The sequence below is a fragment of the Cygnus atratus genome, chromosome 4, assembly GCF_013377495.2.
Source record: "Cygnus atratus isolate AKBS03 ecotype Queensland, Australia chromosome 4, CAtr_DNAZoo_HiC_assembly, whole genome shotgun sequence".
Taxonomy (NCBI): Eukaryota; Metazoa; Chordata; class Aves; order Anseriformes; family Anatidae; genus Cygnus; species Cygnus atratus.
In genome coordinates, this window is record NC_066365.1 from 2,086,804 (window position 1) to 2,104,668 (window position 17,865).

The window sequence follows — 17,865 nt, forward strand, 5'->3', positions numbered from 1 at the left end:
AAGAAGTTGAGAGCTAAGATCCTTTGACTCTATAAAGAGCGATCAACTGGGTCTTTTGGACTGGAGAGAAGCCTAATGAAACTCTTGAAATAAACTGATACCTATCCCCAATAAGTACATTTTTACATAAAAAGTCTTGCCCAAATTCAAGTGTAAATAAGCAAAAAGAGCAAGTAGATTTATTTATAACATAAATCTGCCTATGTTATTTGCTGCAATAATATTAAATTGCTACAATAATGTTGTCATTGACAGGTGCTTTGGTACTTAACAAAAAATGGAAAACAGAGACAAGATGATCTTCTCTATTGACATTTCCTACAAGTGTTTTCCTTCTCATCATTTCTAAATAGTTTGTAGGAAGCACTTAACACATTTTTAGGAGCTGGGCTCTAGATCTGAAAGGGTTTGCATGCATTCTTGGAGGGGAGACATATTCAGAAAAGGCCAGTAGACTGGAAACCCAAAGAAAAGAAGAAAACTACCTTGTTTATAGGTTTCTTGGGTACAACATATGGACATGCATAAAGTCTAAAACAATTTTAATGTTCAGTTTTGTTAAACTTTTTCACTCGTAAAATGCATAAGCACTGAAATCCACCAAGTAAGGCAGATGAAAAAAAATATCTTGTACAGTTGCCAATCTTTGCTCAAAGGAGGCTTAGAACAGAATAAAAGTGAAGAATAAATTACCTTGTGTGGAATAAAATAGGCACAGTGCAAACATGCCGCAGATGGGCCATAAGGGACAATTTCTCCTAAGCTCCATCCATCTTCACCTTATAGAAGTACTAAAAGCCTCATAAATAATCTAACAAACTAATGGACATGTTTTTAAATATTGTGGGCTGATGCTTAAAGAAGCACCAGGGTGGCAGAACAAGATGGTGAAAGTGGAAAGCTTGTGGCTTTTTGTTGTGTGGTTATTCTGAAAAGTAGAACAGCATGGTGAAGGGTGAGCTTAACTTTCAGGTGGTACCAGTGGTTTGTTTCAGAAAGCTCTTAGCAATCAGGAGGACCATCCACATGGATTACTGGTAACAGCCCTCCTGAGAAGCACCTGGGCACTTGGCAGCCATTTTAAGCAGGACAACCCTAGTTTTGAGGCCTACCACCTCCCAGCAGTTCAGCTGCTGGGGTGCCCAGCTGCCACCCTGCTGAGACACACAATTCCAGGACAAACTCAGAGACCTGGGTGCCAATACAGCCCATACACTTCGGCATCTCCAGCATGCCTAGTTTATGCTTCAGACCTCAAAAAAAAAAAAAAAAAAAGCCTAAAAACCCTTGACCCTGCCTAGGTCATGTACAAGACGCTACTCAAACTACTCCCAGCTTCACTCCAGACAGAGACAAAAAGTTCACTGACCTGAGCACTCTGAGTCTGCTGACAACCAAACACCCCCCACTGCCAGCCTGGAAGGTGGCTGGAACCTTCTCCTGCACTTTATAAGCTCACACCCGCTACCAACAGCCCTCAGCTGTGCTGTCAGTTCCCCTTCCTGATCATGCAAGAGAAGACTCACCTGGCCATAGATATCCAGCTGTAAAGCAAGCACTTTACTTGTGAAACAGGAGTCCTCACTGCTGATGACTAACCTCTTCATATTCAGGTGCTTCAGAACCTAAAAACTCCAAAAGATGCAACCCTCCCATCCCTGCCTGCAGACTTGCATCCTGACTAGGTTATGCAGGTAACCTAAGGGGTTTAGCAGGCTGGCTATTTCTCATGCTAGTCTTCAGCCATGGAGCACTGAGCCTATGTTCCTCTTCTGAGTCAAGTCCAACCTGAAGTCAAATGGAGCCATGTCTGTCGTCTTGCAGAGTACACATGAGCTGGCCATATAAAACGAGAACATAAAACCTGAACATGAGGGGAATCTGACCTTTCACAGGCTAACACCTGTTTTTCAGCGTTGTTACTTCTCATCATTAGGGGTCTGGCTCAGGCCACGTTTTGCTCTCAGGCTTCAGGAGTTCCATGAAAGGGCATTTCCATAAAAGTCATCCATAAATACATCCTATATGGAGATAGTTTAAACTTCATGTGAAGGAGGACTTCACGTGTAAGGACGGTGAAGACACTGCACTTGTATAGATTCTTCATCTGTCCTATGAAATTCGCAGCTGCAGCAGCTGCACAACACTTTGGGAAAAGTGAAACTCTTATGGACTCTGGATGCATTACCAAGAGTGATCACTGAATGCAGAAAGCCAGTACCAAAAGTGATCACTGAACGCACAAGGCTTTATTTCACTTTTCCCAAAATTCCTGCATTGAGGTACAATGGCAAAATCCTAAATTTCTCACCACTGTATTCTGGAGTTTGCTGTAATTGTCATTATAATTTGTTTTTTACTTCACATTAAAGACTCCTTGAAGCATGGTGTTGTTAGGAAGCTCACTGCCTGACATGCCTTTTTTTTAATTGCTGTAGTCACATTAGTTAGTACTTACTTTCTGTGATCTTCTGGATATTATTGATTGTCAGCTTCAGAGCTGTTGCTGGAAATATATGTATATATATATATACTTTAGTTATCACTATGATGTAATATCTCCATAACAGTGTAACTAAATTCCACTTTCACTATGCATCCTATCTGAGGCCAGTGCACTGATCAAAACAGACAAATAACAATGCCCTGTTTTACAGCATCTGCAGAAAGCTAAATAATGACAACCTACAGGTAAAGCAGACCTTTGCAGTGCTGAAACTGAGTTTGATCACCTTGTCTAAAGAAAATACTGAGAAATATCTTCTGCACATTATTCTTACAAATTCTTCTCTTTATCCCTCAGAAATAAATGATGAGATCTACAAAGCAGCAGATATAAAGTTCTCCATGTAAAGGAGAACCATAATAAGACTGGTAAAAAGACAGAAGTTTTATTGCCTTTGAGGAGAAATCAGTGACACTGATATTCAGCTATCATCCTCCATAAATGCTTGAAAGTTTTATATTTCAGATTTTTTTTATCTTCCATTTTAAACAAACTGGTCAACCCTGAATTTGGAGGAGACAGCATATTAGTCAGATTTTTGTGTTAATCCTGTAAACAGCAGCTCTGGAATTAATCCTTGCCTGCCCATCTGAGGAAGAAGGCTGGTGCTCTGGGAAGCAACACAGTGCTGCACCCCCCCCCCCCCCCCCCCCCCCATCTGAGCTCGTGGCATAAACCCACACCCCATAGCACAGGGAAGCAAACAGGGCCATGCAAGAAACTATTTCTGTGTGGTTTGTCAAAAGAAATCAAACCAGAAGAATAAAGAATCTCCTAATGTATCTCCTGAATGCCAGTCAGTGGAGAGCCCATGAGTGAGTACCATCCGCTGAGATGAGAAGGGGTAATTTAAAGACATGGTGCACATATGGCAAAGTCTAGGCTTGAAGCTGGCAGACGGATTAGCAAGTAGGACCAGCTCAACCTTCTCCTTTTTTATTGTTTTGGGGTGGGGGAAATAGGGATTGGCTGAGATCCTGAGAGCCCCATGATTGCCCTTCCAGGCAGATGCTGCCATCCCCTGATGTCCTATGACTAAAAGGCTTCTCTTCTCTCCTAGATCAGCATCTTCATGACCCATTTGTCTAATTATGGGAACGACCGCCTGGGGCTATACACCTTTGCGAACCTGGCCAGCTTTGTGAAGAGCTCGACAAACCTGAAACTGCAGACACTGCCCCCACTCCAGCTGGCACACAAGTACTTTGAGCTCTTCCCTGAGCAGACGGACCCTCTTTGGCAGGTAACGTCACAGCCTCCGATTGCACTGTTTGTTGGAATAAGGATCTTCTCCTGAAAAAAAAACTTAAATTAAGAAGCCTGCTTCACATTAAAATGTGTTATTTCTTCCAGTATGCCTGTTTAGGTTATTTAAATTCTCTTGAAAGACCACTTCTTTTGACTAGAAATGGGTTAGCTTCCACTCGCCCCAAATCAGGCACGTTTAAAAGCAACTAACTGCCATACACTTGAGAGAAAGCTTTCCTCCTCTCCTCTCTTCTCAACTCCCCTCCCTTCTGTAGCTTTGCTGATGCATCACGCTGTGTTAACTAATCATGGCACACTACCAGCAAGATGAGCACAGGCAGCTCGTAGCAAGTGCTACCCCAGGGCAAACAACGCAGACCCCTTGTACCCATCGATGGGGAGTCACCAGTGTTGCATCACTGCTGCTTCAAGGATTTCACACCACCTGGACCCCCTTCACTAAAGCAGCAAGGAGAAGGGATGGTGGAGCGGTCAGTGCTGCAGAATAGGCTGCTATTTTAAGAAAGGAGAAGGGTTTCTGCACAGCCCACCAGTGGCCATTTTCTGTCTCTGTTGTAAATGCACAACAGTGCTGCTTGCAATCTTGGCACTGTAATTTCCTAATCATTGTTGTATATGTCTGGCTCTTCTCTTATTCAGAATATGATGTGCATGAAAAGCACTGTGCTTTTAGCTATGCAGGCTTGAATCCAGAGTGACACCATGGAGATCCATGCAGTTATTTCAGGCTTACACTGGTACAAAGGAGCAAAAAATTTCCCTAGTATTGTTGGCCCAGATGCAAAAGAAGTATAAATCGATAATATTCCCATTGAGTTTAGTGGAGCTGTAGCAATTCACATCACTTAATGATTGTCTCCATTATATTTTGCTAACTTTATTCACTAGCAAACTGTATCTTCTGTTACCAGGCAATACCATGCAAAAGCAGGATCCATACGCTAACTGCTTTAAAGAACCGTCAGTCCTAACCTTTCCTGTGGGGTCTTTTGTTCACACATTTTTATTTTGCATTCACGGGTAGTAGAAAGATAAGGAGATCAGTAATATCCCACATTTCTATTTCATCCTTCTTTTTGGGTTTTTATGTAAATTAAAATTGGCACTAAAAGTACTATGTATCTGAAACCATTTTGTCACTTTGGAAAGTAATGCCTTCAAGGTATTCAAACAGAGGTTTCCATTCTAACGTCAAATGAAAACGTGATTAAATCAAAGTGTTAATCTTTTTTTTTTCATTTTCTTATTTTTTTCACTTATGACTGAACTTAATCCTCAGTCATGCAAAACCATTATATTTTAGTCAAAGGGACCACATGCCTGCATACCTACATGCCTATAGACTCCAAGTTGATGAAGATGGCTGGACTAACAGAGAGAAGGAAATGCAGTAGTCACAGAGGGTGTGGATTTTGACATGGATCCTTCCCTTCCAGTATTTGCAAAGCTGTTTAGCTTTACTGACTTCTCTGGGACCCCTGTAAGGATCAGTCCTGGATGATATTGAGGGGCTTGGTGTCTGAGTACCTGAACGCTCAAGTACCTGCCACAATGGGTGGCTTCTATGGATCCCTACCAGTGACCTCAATATTTGGCAGGAATAAACTCTTATGGGGAAATATGGGATTTTACTATTTTGTGTAAGGCACTGGTGTTACTGCATAAGGTATAGATCCTACAAAGTCTCACATGCATACAAAACATTTAGGACATCCCTGGCATGATGTACACAGATGTCTTTTTTCACCTTCAGAATCCATGTGACGATAAACGACACAGGGATATTTGGTCCAGGGACAAAACATGTGACCATCTACCCAAATTTCTTGTGATTGGACCCCAGAAAACAGGTAAGAAGTAATGACAGCTGGGACCGTGCCGGCTTGCTGCTCCAATGCTTTCCAGGGCTGGCTCTTGCTGTCAGTGAAGGTGCTGAAATCCCGGAACCCCCAAGGATGCGACAATCAGCAATTCTGGCAGCCCCGTCCCGGCGATGAGCAGCCTGTGTGTACACCTGCCTTGCACACCGACTGCTAAAGGGCGGCCATAGATGAGAATAACACACAGAATTGCACCATGTGGTTGGTGGCTTCAATTAGAGTACTTTTGCACTTTCAAAGCCAGCTGACACAAGCCTTGGGGAGCGAAAGCTGGAAAGGCCACGGCACTGGTACATGATAGCTATATACAGCTACTGTCACTTCTGGATTCAGCCCACCACAGGACAACACAGGAGAAAGCAATGCGAACTTCCACCATAAAGAAACATGCTGTCAGGGTGCCCTAAGTTAAGTTTGTTATTAAGTTATTTGACAAATTACGTCCCCACCGTTTGAGACCCTAATTGACAGTCAACACATTTACCACCTTTCAGGCCTCTGGGGGTCTCAGGGCATTATTTAAATTAAGCCACACATTCCCACTCCCAAGGTAGCTATTACTGTTGTTGACGTATTGCAGAAAGTGGATGTTGAGGCAGGGAAATAAATGACTAATCCAAGATTATATAGAAATTCTGTGACAGTGACAAAGAGACAGCAGGTCTTGATTCATAGCCCAATGATAGCTTGCGTAGCATAAAATCATTGAAGAGCAATTTGAAAGACACATTCTCCTGAAATTTCATTTAACAATATATAACATTTTCAGTTGTTTCTTAACAAACAAATAACAACAAAAAGTTATCGTTACTGGAATTTTAAAGCACACTTATTACATGCAGGTTTTTTGGCAGATAGACAATATAGACAAAATACACAATGTCACTTGAAAGACTTGAACAAGTTTTTCTTCCTCAACAACCCCAGGAAACCCAGGAAAAATACACAGAGGATAGAAGTGTGGTTCTGGGAGCAACAGAAATATAATTCCACAATTAGTACTTTTGAAATATTTGTGCATGTAAATGATTTAAAAACAAACCAGCCCAAATTCCATCACTGGATAAATAAATAGGCAAGCATGCAAGCAATGTCAGCACCAGCAGTATCATGCCTGCCCCAGAGAGCAGAATTCAGAGTCTGGAACTGGGAAAAATTTAATGAGCACAGAAGAAATCTGCACATACTCCCCACTCCCTCTAAAAACACCTTGTGCCTTCCATCAATAGGAAATTTTCTTATAAAAAGGTAGTCTTTCTAATTGTCCTGTATATTTCAGTGTGAATTGATTTAGAAGTACTTTCTTAAATGAAAAAAAAAAAGTCAATGGTGTTTTTTTCTGTTTCTTAATGCTATTTCTTTGTGTTGTAGGAACAACAGCACTTTATTTATTTCTTCTGATGCATCCTTCCATCATCAGTAATCTCCCTAGTCCAAAAACTTTTGAAGAAGTTCAGTTCTTCAATGGAAACAACTATCACAAGGGTATTGACTGGTAAGAAGAATAACAAAAAAGAAGTGTCCATTATTAATGCACTTTAAAACACAATGAAACAATTACAGAAGCATGTGTGACATCTACATAATTATTGGATGAATTTGTTATGCTTGGCATTATCAGAGAGAATGAGAAACTAATTTGTAATGATGGGACATTTAATCAAGTCCTTAGATATTACAGTCACAAATTCTCTTTTTCTTTTTTTTTTTCCACAAATGAATACAATAGCAAGCTCAGTTTCAATGTCTGTCTTAATAATGAACAGCATCTCTGTCTTTTCATAGCTGCATCAATTTTGAAGGGGCTGAATTACACTCCTTTTCTTCAAACGGTGCTTTTCATGAAATAAGGTTCAGCTTCTCATGAGAAAAAAAGGCCTCCATAAAAAATTCAGCTGATACTCCTATTACAATTTTTAAACATTGCTTTAACTATTTTTGCTTAAGAAAAACATTTTGTAAGGCTTTTGTTTCCCCAGGGAATGGCACTCTTCATCTTTGTATGAAAACTGAAATACAAGACAAACATCACACTACGTAGAAACAGATTAATCTTTTTCAAGGTGTCATGAAAAAGGAGGAGAAAGAAATGCTTCTCATTTATTTTTCATACTGCTTAAGGAAAGAGCTTGCAGATAGCTACCATGGAGTATATGGTGTACTACACAAGGAGAAGGAGCAGGAGGAGCAGGGCTGGGAGAGCAGGGCTTGCCCCACCAGTGTGGCAGTGGCTGGGGCAGCAGGGAGCCTCATGAACCAGCCTTTCTTCCCCAAAAACGCTGTGAGAGTGCAAGCTTCCATCAAGGTACTTCTCTCTTCCATGGTGGTGATGGGGGTTCTCCTCTGCAGCCCTGTGCACACAACATAGTGGAAGAGGCTGGCTTTGCTGAGACCCCTTCTGCCACATTTCGCTGAGACTGGCCTGTAGGCTCAGAGGTTAGTAGGGTTGTGTGCACAGGGTGAGGTCCCACATACTTTACTTCCATAGAAAGTACACAAAAACAGCTAGCCACACTAAAACAGGAAGCTCACAGAGTGCTCAGCCAAACTAAAGGGACCAAAAAATGCCTCCAAAACAATTTTATTTTACGCTTCATTTGAATTCTTCACACTTTTGATTGAACTTCCTATATTATACATTTTTACTTCCAATCAATTTTCAGTGGAAAAGACCATTCAAAGACAAAATTAAAATCTTGCTTCCTGAAAATGTCTAAGAGAAAAGACTTGTCAGTTCCAAGATGAAATATTCCAACAATGTTAAAATTAAATAGTTGACATTTTGAAGCTTTGCCCATTTTTTTTCTGCAGTTAAAACTGAACTCACTCCAAACTGGTGAGATCTCCCTCTGACACTGAACTTATTAGCAAAAATCCCATCCATCAAAGGAAAAACCTAATTACCTGACTTCATGGAGGCTTTAGCTATTACCAGTACTATCTGAGAGCCAAGTTCTCTTCCCCCTATTCCAGTTCTGGAGTGAGCTGAGAAATTTAATTTTGCTTGTTGTGAATTACGGCTGAAAATCCACCTTTTCACCTACAATGAAATGGGATGTGGACGATCATTTATGACACTGCTTGTTCTAATTAGTTTCTTTGCCTCCCAGGTACATGGATTTCTTCCCCACTCCTTCCAACATCACCACTAACCTCCTCTTTGAGAAAAGTGCCAACTATTTCCATTCTGAGGAAGCGCCTAAACGAGCTGCTTCCCTCATTCCCAAGGCCAAGATCATCACCATCCTCATTGACCCATCTGATCGGGCGTACTCCTGGTACCAGGTACGGACCTTGCCTTAAAGAAACGAACAGTGAAATCAACAGCAGGGGATGATGCCCAGCATCAGTGGGAATTTGTGCCCTTGAGAAAGAACGGGATTTATTGCAAAGCGTTTGCACTGTGTAGAAGTGGAAGGATGCTGAATGCCATCTTTTGCAGTTGGCACCTGTGACACCGGTGTCATAAATGATGAAACTTCTCAGCACAGAGCTGCCACTAGCTGTAAACAAACAGTTTAATCTCAATTACAGTTGACACTGCGTGGAGGAAAAGTGATGCTCCTTACCCAGGGAGATGCACTGGGGAAAATAAGCATGGCCTAGCTAGAAAATCAGAGCTTTTTATGCTGAGAATCTGGTACCTCATCCAGTCCTCCAGTTTCCAGGCTAAGCAACATGCAGTAGTGTACAAATGTATGCAATGCCTTCTAAAGTTTCCAAGGAGTTAAAATGAGCTGTGTCTGTGGAGTAGGGTTTGTTATTGTTTTGTTTTTGTTTATGTTTTTCTCTCCTTGGAAACAAAAAAAAGTCTGTCAGTTTTCCTAGGAAACTCTAGGAGGCTCTTTCATGCCTTTTACTGAGTCCACACCTCTCCATAAGCAAGTCTGTATGCTGTTTTTTAAAGAGTCATTTAAGCATGCAAAATATGGTGTAGAGTTATACAAATGACAGAAATACTAAAAGCTGTGTTAAAAAGGACACAAATGAATAATCTTACCATAAGCATAAAGTACACCATTTCTGATATTGTTATCAAGAGTTCTACAAGAAATAAAACATGGCTTAGGACTGCAATTTGCTCCCTTTTAAATATCTCATTTGCACCTTTACGAATGCCAAAGCGAGATGCAGAGCAGAAAAACATTGCGTCTGCTTTGGCAGAGCTTGCCTCCTCAGCTCTCTTCGTGCCCGGGGCTCCAGCATGAGGCAGGCGGAGATGCAGAGCGGGGCAGCCGCAGCCTTCATCCCTCGGCACGTTGCGAATTCTGGGCTAAGGACAGGCTGGTCATGGCCACGTGAGAGGAGAGTTACAGGGTGTATTGGAAAGGAGGCCGTTAGGAGACATGTTTTCCCTCTTCATGGGAGTTAGAAGTACCAGAGCAATTTGTTCTTTTTCTCTTTGATCATGGCTTAATCTTCAGGGTCACTGTGACATGTGTCTAAATATCTCCCATTAGCATCAGCGATCCCATGAGGACCCTGCTGCCCTGAAATTCAATTTTTATGAAGTCATAACGTCAGGCCACTGGGCACCCTCAGAGATAAGGACTCTCCAGAAGAGGTGCCTGACACCCGGATGGTATGCTGTCCACATCGAACGATGGCTAACTCACTACCCAGCTTCACAGGTAATTTCCAACCTGTTATTTCAACAAGCTCATCAGCCCTCAGAGTGTCCCAAAATGAGTACGGCCTCATCATTAGAGGTGACAGGATACTTCCCACTGGAACTCCTAGCCATTAGGAAGAACAGATTTGTCAAGATCAGAGCATTTACCAGAAATGTGTTGATTTTTTCTGTCTTCTGACAGATAAAATGCAACAGGAAAACTATGACCTGTGGCCACATGGGCTTGCTGGGGGGCTTAAGATCTTCCCTCCAGGATTTTCAAGGCTTCTGGGTCTCAAGAAACAAGCAGATGGATGCAGCATGAGATGATGTGGGAAGGTTTGACAAATTCATTTAGAAAATGCCAAGGCTTTTTCTAAAAAGAAATTTCATTCCCTCTCCCACTCACTCCCTTTCATAGAAAATTTCACATTTGTTTGATTCTGATAGGGGATTAGCCCTTCTCAGTGTTAGAGCAGAAATTCTTTCTCTTGCCCCATCTTCCTTCAGATGTTTTATCAAATTGTGTTTTATAATGTTTTCCATGAAATTTTTGAGTAAAGAGGCCTAAACAATATTCCTATTACTAAAAAAAAAAAATTGTTTCCAGATATAAACCTAAAACAAATGCTTTAGTACTACAAAACATATGCAGGGGCACTCTTTACCTGTGTATATGCCCCACTGCACAGATTATATGTCTGTCTGTTGTAAGAAAATTTGTAAAAGGGTTTTTAGTGAATAAGCACAATGCACAAGTATCCCCAAAGCTTGCTTCATGTGGGACAAGATTTTGCTGTATGGAGGTAGAACTGAGCATTGCTTATCTTTTCAGGGACTGAGGAAAAAAAAAGGAAAAAAACAAGAAATACAAGCTCTGTCTGTTTGTAATCCTCAGTTTTCCTTTTATACAGTCTCAGCTGTACTACAAAAAGGAGAAGCAGGTCAATCCCATTTCCAGTAACAAGCAGAAAGTCTCAGTCATTTACCTTCTTCTTTCATCTCTGGCCATCCTTCTCTTTCCTCAATGGGAAAGGAGTACTGCCCAAAGCAGCACAGCTTGCAGCAAGGGTGTCCCCAGGAGCTAACAGGGCACATCTCCTCCCATCTCCTCTCCACGTCCCAGCTTGTTGCTCCGAGGAGAACAGGCTGTCCTGGGAAACTCAGAGCATGCAAAGCGTGCCTAGCATCCCATGCCCCACTACCTGCGCTCCTTATCCGCCCTCACCCTGGGCTGCTGCAACCTCTCATGAAGATTTCTCTCAGTCTGCTGCAGCAGCGAAGAGCAAATGCATTCCTCTTATTAAACATGCAGGGGCACATTGACATATTTCTTGTAAAACCGGTAACCACTCATGTTTAATAGTTGTAGTGATTAATTTTACAAGATACACAACAAAATGCACTCATTCTTAATAAGGTGCGCAGAGAGTGCACTCACGGTGCTTACTAATGGGCACTCAGTAATGTGCATTCACTCGGCCTGTGCACTCAAAAACTTAATAATTCATAATAAGCCTTCACGATAAATATAAAACACATCCATCCAGAATAGTTATTAGCAATGCCGCCTGGTACTCCAGGAGACTTTTGATACAAACTCTTAACATTTGCTTGTGGAGGTCAATGTACCTTTACATCACATCAATCTTTAATTTAAAAAAAAAAAAAGCAAAAAAAAAAAAGCCCTTTGCTAACAATTTTGCAAGTCTGTACAGTTGACAGGCTGGTGGTAATTCTGAATTAAATTGCCACAATATCACTTTTGAACCTTTAATTGTATAGCTTCTGAGCATTTAATTCGAAGACATACATGAGTTTTTTTATCATTTTCGTATTCCATGCCAGATTTTCTGTGGACACACTGTAAATCTTTGCAATGTTTTTACATTCCTTCCTTATCTCTTTTACTCAGAATTCTCTGGGAATCAGGTTCGGCTTGTGAGATTTAACTCTTTCATCTGAACAACAGCACACACAGAGTTAGAGGGTGCCCACCTATACACATTGAACAGAATAAAGTACAAAAGCAAATCTAAAAAAAGTTCACCCATACGATTGTTATTAATGCTGTGCAAAATCAAATGTTAATGTCACAAGTAAGGTCACAAAAGGGAAATAATGTCATTATTTAGTTAACCTTAGTCCTGTTTCTAAATGGCTGGCATATTTGTTCCTACAGTTGCTAATTATTGATGGACAGCAGCTAAGAAGCGACCCAGCTACTGTGATGGATGAAGTGCAGAAGTTTCTTGGAGTCTCTCCTCATTACAATTACTCTGAAGCTCTAACGTGAGTCTGTTCCTTTAACATCTGCCCTATGGAAACACAGTGTACATCCCCTCCTACCAAGATCAGTTGATCATTAATTACAAACAAAACAAAAGACACAAGAAAAACAATTTTGCAAAGCCTGGGTTTTGTTTACAGTTATGTTTAATACACATCCAGTCTCCCCTTAACTTGCATGCATATAATACACTACAGAACTTAATTGCATGACTGCATGCATTTCCACATGCAAATTCTACATCACACAACATACAGAGCAAATGACTGCTCAATAGTTTGTATTAGACACAGAATAAGGCCCATGTTCATGTAAAAACATATCTGCTAAGTTTGGGTGTTCAACCAGAGATGCCCAAGACATGTTTTCTATGGGCACCTTGTTCTGCTCTCCTAGCTGCTGCACTGGTTAAAATGTGGGTTCAATCAACATGAATTGTTCATGTAAGAGCTCAGCATGCATTTGCAAATTTCACTGTTGAACCTTAGGACAGTCTCCAGAAGCAGAAGACCACCTAGTGCCAGCTGTGAAAAGATTAGTTTTAACATTTTTGTCACATTTATGGAGAAGCCTAACGACAGAGATTAAGAGAGAAGTATTCAGTACGATAGGATTAATTTGCTTGCACGGTTTCTCTGTTTGTTTGCTTTTAAGGGAGACCAAATATACCATTCCCTAATCCTATTTTCACAAGTGGTTGGGCCAGTTTTGCTGCCTTCTTACCTGGTAGCAGCCAGGCACGTGGCATGGACAAGTTCAGTCTGTATGCTTACGGTTTGGTGCAATTACAAGCCAGCACTGGGAGATATATAGCCTGGAAGTGCCAGGCACAAGCAAAGCTCCTGGGGCATGGGGGGAAGCTCAGATTTACCTGTGAAGCTGGAAACCCTCAGACCGAGCAAGCAGCCTGATTGTTCATGGGCTGGGGTGCCAGTGCTGAGACTGTAGTGCTCTGCAGGAGCCCAAATCAAGGTCCCCAGCACAAAGTGAAAGCCTTTTGATTGACTTCCCACGGCCTCTGCTTCGGATCTAGCAAAGGCAGCTGTGATGAGCCCGGATCATATTTCTCATTCTTGCCACCAGGAGGATAAGGCTTTCCCCATGAAAGAGGATTAATGGTCTGTGTGGCACCCTCTTTGACGTATTTCAATTCCCTGCAGGAAGACAGCCTCTGCAGAGGCAGGAGTGGGCTGAATTTATCTCTCCCCTCCTAGTCTGGCAGAAAATTGTAAGAAGCTTTTGCACGGACCCTCTTCGTATAAGGAGCATCTTGTCATCATGGCCAGAGCTGTGAGGAGCTGTGCTGGGGGGGGGTGCTGGGACTCAGTGGGATGAGGAGCCTCGTGCCACAGTGGAGGCTGCTCCCAACCGGTGCACAAGCACAGAGCACCAGCCCAGCCTCCAGCCCACGGCAGTGCCCCACGGCCATGGCAGGGGGTGGTACATAGGAAAGGCTGTGCCTCGCCTTCCTGTAGGCTGATGTTAGGAAAACTGCTGGAAAACGAGGCCACTGAGCCTCCTCCTACCCCACATTGCCTCCTCTCCATCTACGTCTTCAATGTCTCCTCCACTGGGCAGGTTATACTTACATAGCAGGTATAAACTGTGAGTTGAGTGCTTGCTATTGTCTGAGTCTCAAGAATGTTGCTGCGCCGAAGTCTTTTTCTAGAGGAGAAATTTTGGATTTCAGAGTGTTATTTTTTAAGTCATTGGTTTCTGAAGTGGAGGAAATACAAGAGGAATACACAGCTGAACTACTGGTGTTTGAACAACTGCTGCTGCACATCTGCAGTGCCTTCTGCTATGCTTTTAAAAATACACACCCACATCCATATATCTTCCTTTCTTTAACTAAATTAAAGTCAGTGGAGTCACATAACAGGAAAAATTTGGCTTCTCGTATGTGTTTGGACAGAAAAAAATGTATTGTAAACAGATCTATAAAATTATGCAGTCACCGTTTAGAGACATCGAGAATGCAAATGTGTTGTGGAAGCCTCCATATCTGTATGGATTTAGGATGGAAGAGAAAAATGCAATAATCAATGTAGTGGCTTATCCTAGGACTGTCAAAGTAAAAAGGACTGCGTGGGATCGTTCTTCATCATTACTGTCTAATAACTGCATACCACAGATTTTTGAAGTCATCACAAAGCAGCCTAAGGACCTAGTCCTGCAAATGCTAGTGAGCAATAAGTTCATCACCCCGAGTAATTAGGTGAACGTCTTACAGGAGAGTAACATTAACGCAGGCACAAGGAAGGGGCTGACCAGAGCACCAGCCACTTGTCAAACCATGGAAAGAGCAGAGGTGGGAAGTGCACGTCATGCCAGGTTAGCAAGAGGGGCAGCAGAGACAAGCAATTAGATGACTTCCACACACTGCTAAGCAGGACTTGCACTTCTCGTTCGAATAGTAAAAAACAAAGGGGAAAATCAACTGATATTGAAAGGCTTTTACACATAACAGCATTGATATGAATACACTGGGATACCCAGACAAAGTGCTAGGAGAGGGAAACAAGCAAGCAGTGTTCACGTTCTTCTATTCTGCCCAATTATGTTTACAGGAGTCCTGAGACCTTGAAATACCTGAACACAATGGGTTGAATTCAGCCTGGGATGTTTTTTCCTTTATCCTGAAAAGCTTTCTCTCCTGCTCTCCGAATTTGCACCTTTTAATAATGTTCAATATGCTCATTCTGAGGCAGAAATATTGTTTGGGGCATAGTTTAGCAGTTTTCCTTTTACACGGCACACTACATTACTTCTCCTCTTGGGAAATCAGTGGAAGCCAGCTAAACTACTTCAGTATGCAATGAGCAGATGGAAAAGGCCAAAGTAGAAATGAGACTATCATCAATATATCCATTTAATCAATGATTTATTTATTTTTAATTGATACAGCTCCTGAAACAATTTAGGAAACAAGGGTCAGGCCTGCAATAGTAGGCTGGGCAAGAAAAAATAAATAAATGTGAAGAAGGTTCACCCTTCTCCAGAAATTAGTTCAATTCTGCAGAGCAGCACATCACAGGTGCACCCATGTCATACAGACAGACCCAGGGCAGAAAGGTAGTCTGTAACTAATTAACTCCATGTTCCAGCCAATTATACTTCATCCTTTTCAAACATCTGCTGAGTAGCAGAAACACAGACCTTCTCAATGTTTTATGCATGCTGCAAGTCCCACAGCAATAAATTCAAAACTTAACACTGCATGTTGTTCGTTCCTTAGTGAATGTGTTTTAATGCCTTAATCTAAAATTCCTATATCTTTGAATTTTAGACATCAAAATCAAATTGCATATTTCAGATAAGATTGCTAAGACAGAGTTTATGTTTTAATGTCTTCTTTGGAATGAAAATGATATCTAGATTTAATGATATGGCACAACCAGCTTCTCAGGTGCTGTTAAGCTATCAACAAACAACCAGCAGTTCTTTCAGAAGACCTAAGCACTGCTTATTTCACTCAGAAATCAACATAAAGCATTTCAATATTATATTTCTCATAGTATCTTTGTCCTGCAACAATCACACTCTATTTTCTATATAAATATACTTAAGGATTGAGTCTGTGTCTGTCAAAGCCAGCAAATAGATCAGATTGCCCCTTTTAACCTCTCTCCCATTAACAGTACTGACCTCCAATGTAATCAGCTTCTGCTGGCCATGTGGAGAGCTCTCCTTGAGCACAGTGATAATGTTCTTGAGGATACAGCGCGCATACTTCCAGGAAAAGGCCTGGCCAGTAATTTTCCAACAAAAGGTTCTTTGTTCAAGTGTCAATTGATCAAAACCTAAGCATCCTGCTTGGACACACAGAGCAGTCTGTCATAGATAAAATCTCTAATCAAAACCAGATGACAAAATGTGAGTGACGGTCTGGAAAGGAACCATGTAAGGTCCTTGAGGCTGTGGTTTAGGACCGTGACTGGCGTCCTATAGAGCAACACTTGAAACATGTACCCTATATGCTGGGTTATAGTAGAATAAAAAATAGATAGCATAGGTAAAGTCCAGTGTGAAAAACTTGTTGCCTTGAGCCTCTCCTAAGGTGAATTTGTGGACAATATTATATTCCCAGAGCTTTCCCAAGAGAGAAAAGCAGTTTCCCACCCTGTTCTCAGTATTTCCGTCATCCAGAGATGTGGCCAGCCATAGTTGTTGACTAACTCTGATGGTTTTGTAGCTGGGAGATTCTTCTGTAGTAAAATATTTCATGCAATATAATCCTTTATAGGTTTGACCCTCAAAAGGGCTTTTGGTGCCAGTTATTGGAAGGAGGGAAAACAAAGTGCCTGGGAAAAAGCAAAGGTCGAAAATACCCACCCATGGACCAAGAGGTAAAGGCTTTGCAGAGATTTAAGTTAAGATTCTGTTTTAATATGCACACTGTGTTTGACTCCTAAAATATAAATATTTTTATTATTTCACTGGCTTGCTATATTTAAAAACCAGAAGCTTTTAATGAGCTTTGAATGAGAGGAGACTGCCCCCTAGAAGAGCCTCTGTCTTGGAGCAGAGTGCAGCTGCCAGGCAGCAAAACCTGGGGTGGGGTGGGCTTCCTTGTTTGACTGTTTGTGTTGTTTTCACTCCTCCCAGTCCCGAGCTTTCCTGTCGAGCTACTACCGAGACCACAATGTGGAACTGTCCAAGCTGCTGCACAGGCTGGGACAACCCCTGCCCTCCTGGCTGAGACAGGAGCTGCAGAAAGTCAGATAGCACACAACGGCAGGGGACCAGCTAAGGACAATTTCCTTCACCGTGAAACCCCTTGCTTCTCCGACTCACCTGTGATCGTCAGTAGAGGACCTCATGAATAACGCTATTTCTATTAAAAACAAAAACAAAAGAATAAAAAAACCCCGACAACTGTTTATATGCACGTGCTGACAGTTACTAGCATCGATCCCTTTTGTCAGCTTCCAGGAAATAATACGGAGCTACGTGGCATTACTCTTTATCCAGACCCGGATTCGTGCATAGTCTAGTTCCTCTGTTCACTGGAAAGTACCAGAAACTGTATGTAGGACAGATTGACTTCAGTGTATATGACAAATTGCAGTCTGTCAGGACATGAGCAAAGGATGGGAACATCTCGCTGGACTGTGAGGTTGGTCATCTGTTGGTGTTTTTCTCCTGTTTATTTCTCTGTTTTTTTCCCCCAGCCATGCAAGGTGTCCTATCATTTTACACGGAAATTCAGCACTTTGCGGTCAGGGTCCCTAATGGTTATGATATATGCAATATTAACCTATTATCATTGTTTTCACCACAGAATCAGGTGGGCTAAGTTCTTGCC

General features: G+C 41.8%; 1 protein-coding gene across 1 annotated transcript in view; it reads left to right on the top strand.

The window, feature by feature from the left end:
• LOC118244864 (bifunctional heparan sulfate N-deacetylase/N-sulfotransferase 4) overlaps positions 1-17,285 on the top strand; it is an 85,212-nt gene extending 67,927 nt beyond the window's left edge. Inside the window, exons 6-13 of the mRNA XM_035540247.1 lie at positions 3,567-3,749; positions 5,529-5,625; positions 7,027-7,150; positions 8,766-8,940; positions 10,116-10,286; positions 12,450-12,559; positions 16,804-16,906; positions 17,166-17,285. Coding sequence (XP_035396140.1) covers positions 3,567-3,749; positions 5,529-5,625; positions 7,027-7,150; positions 8,766-8,940; positions 10,116-10,286; positions 12,450-12,559; positions 16,804-16,906; positions 17,166-17,285 — 1,083 coding nt within the window. The remainder of the gene's footprint in view (positions 1-3,566; positions 3,750-5,528; positions 5,626-7,026; positions 7,151-8,765; positions 8,941-10,115; positions 10,287-12,449; positions 12,560-16,803; positions 16,907-17,165) is intronic.
• Positions 17,286-17,865: the final 580 nt, after the last annotated feature.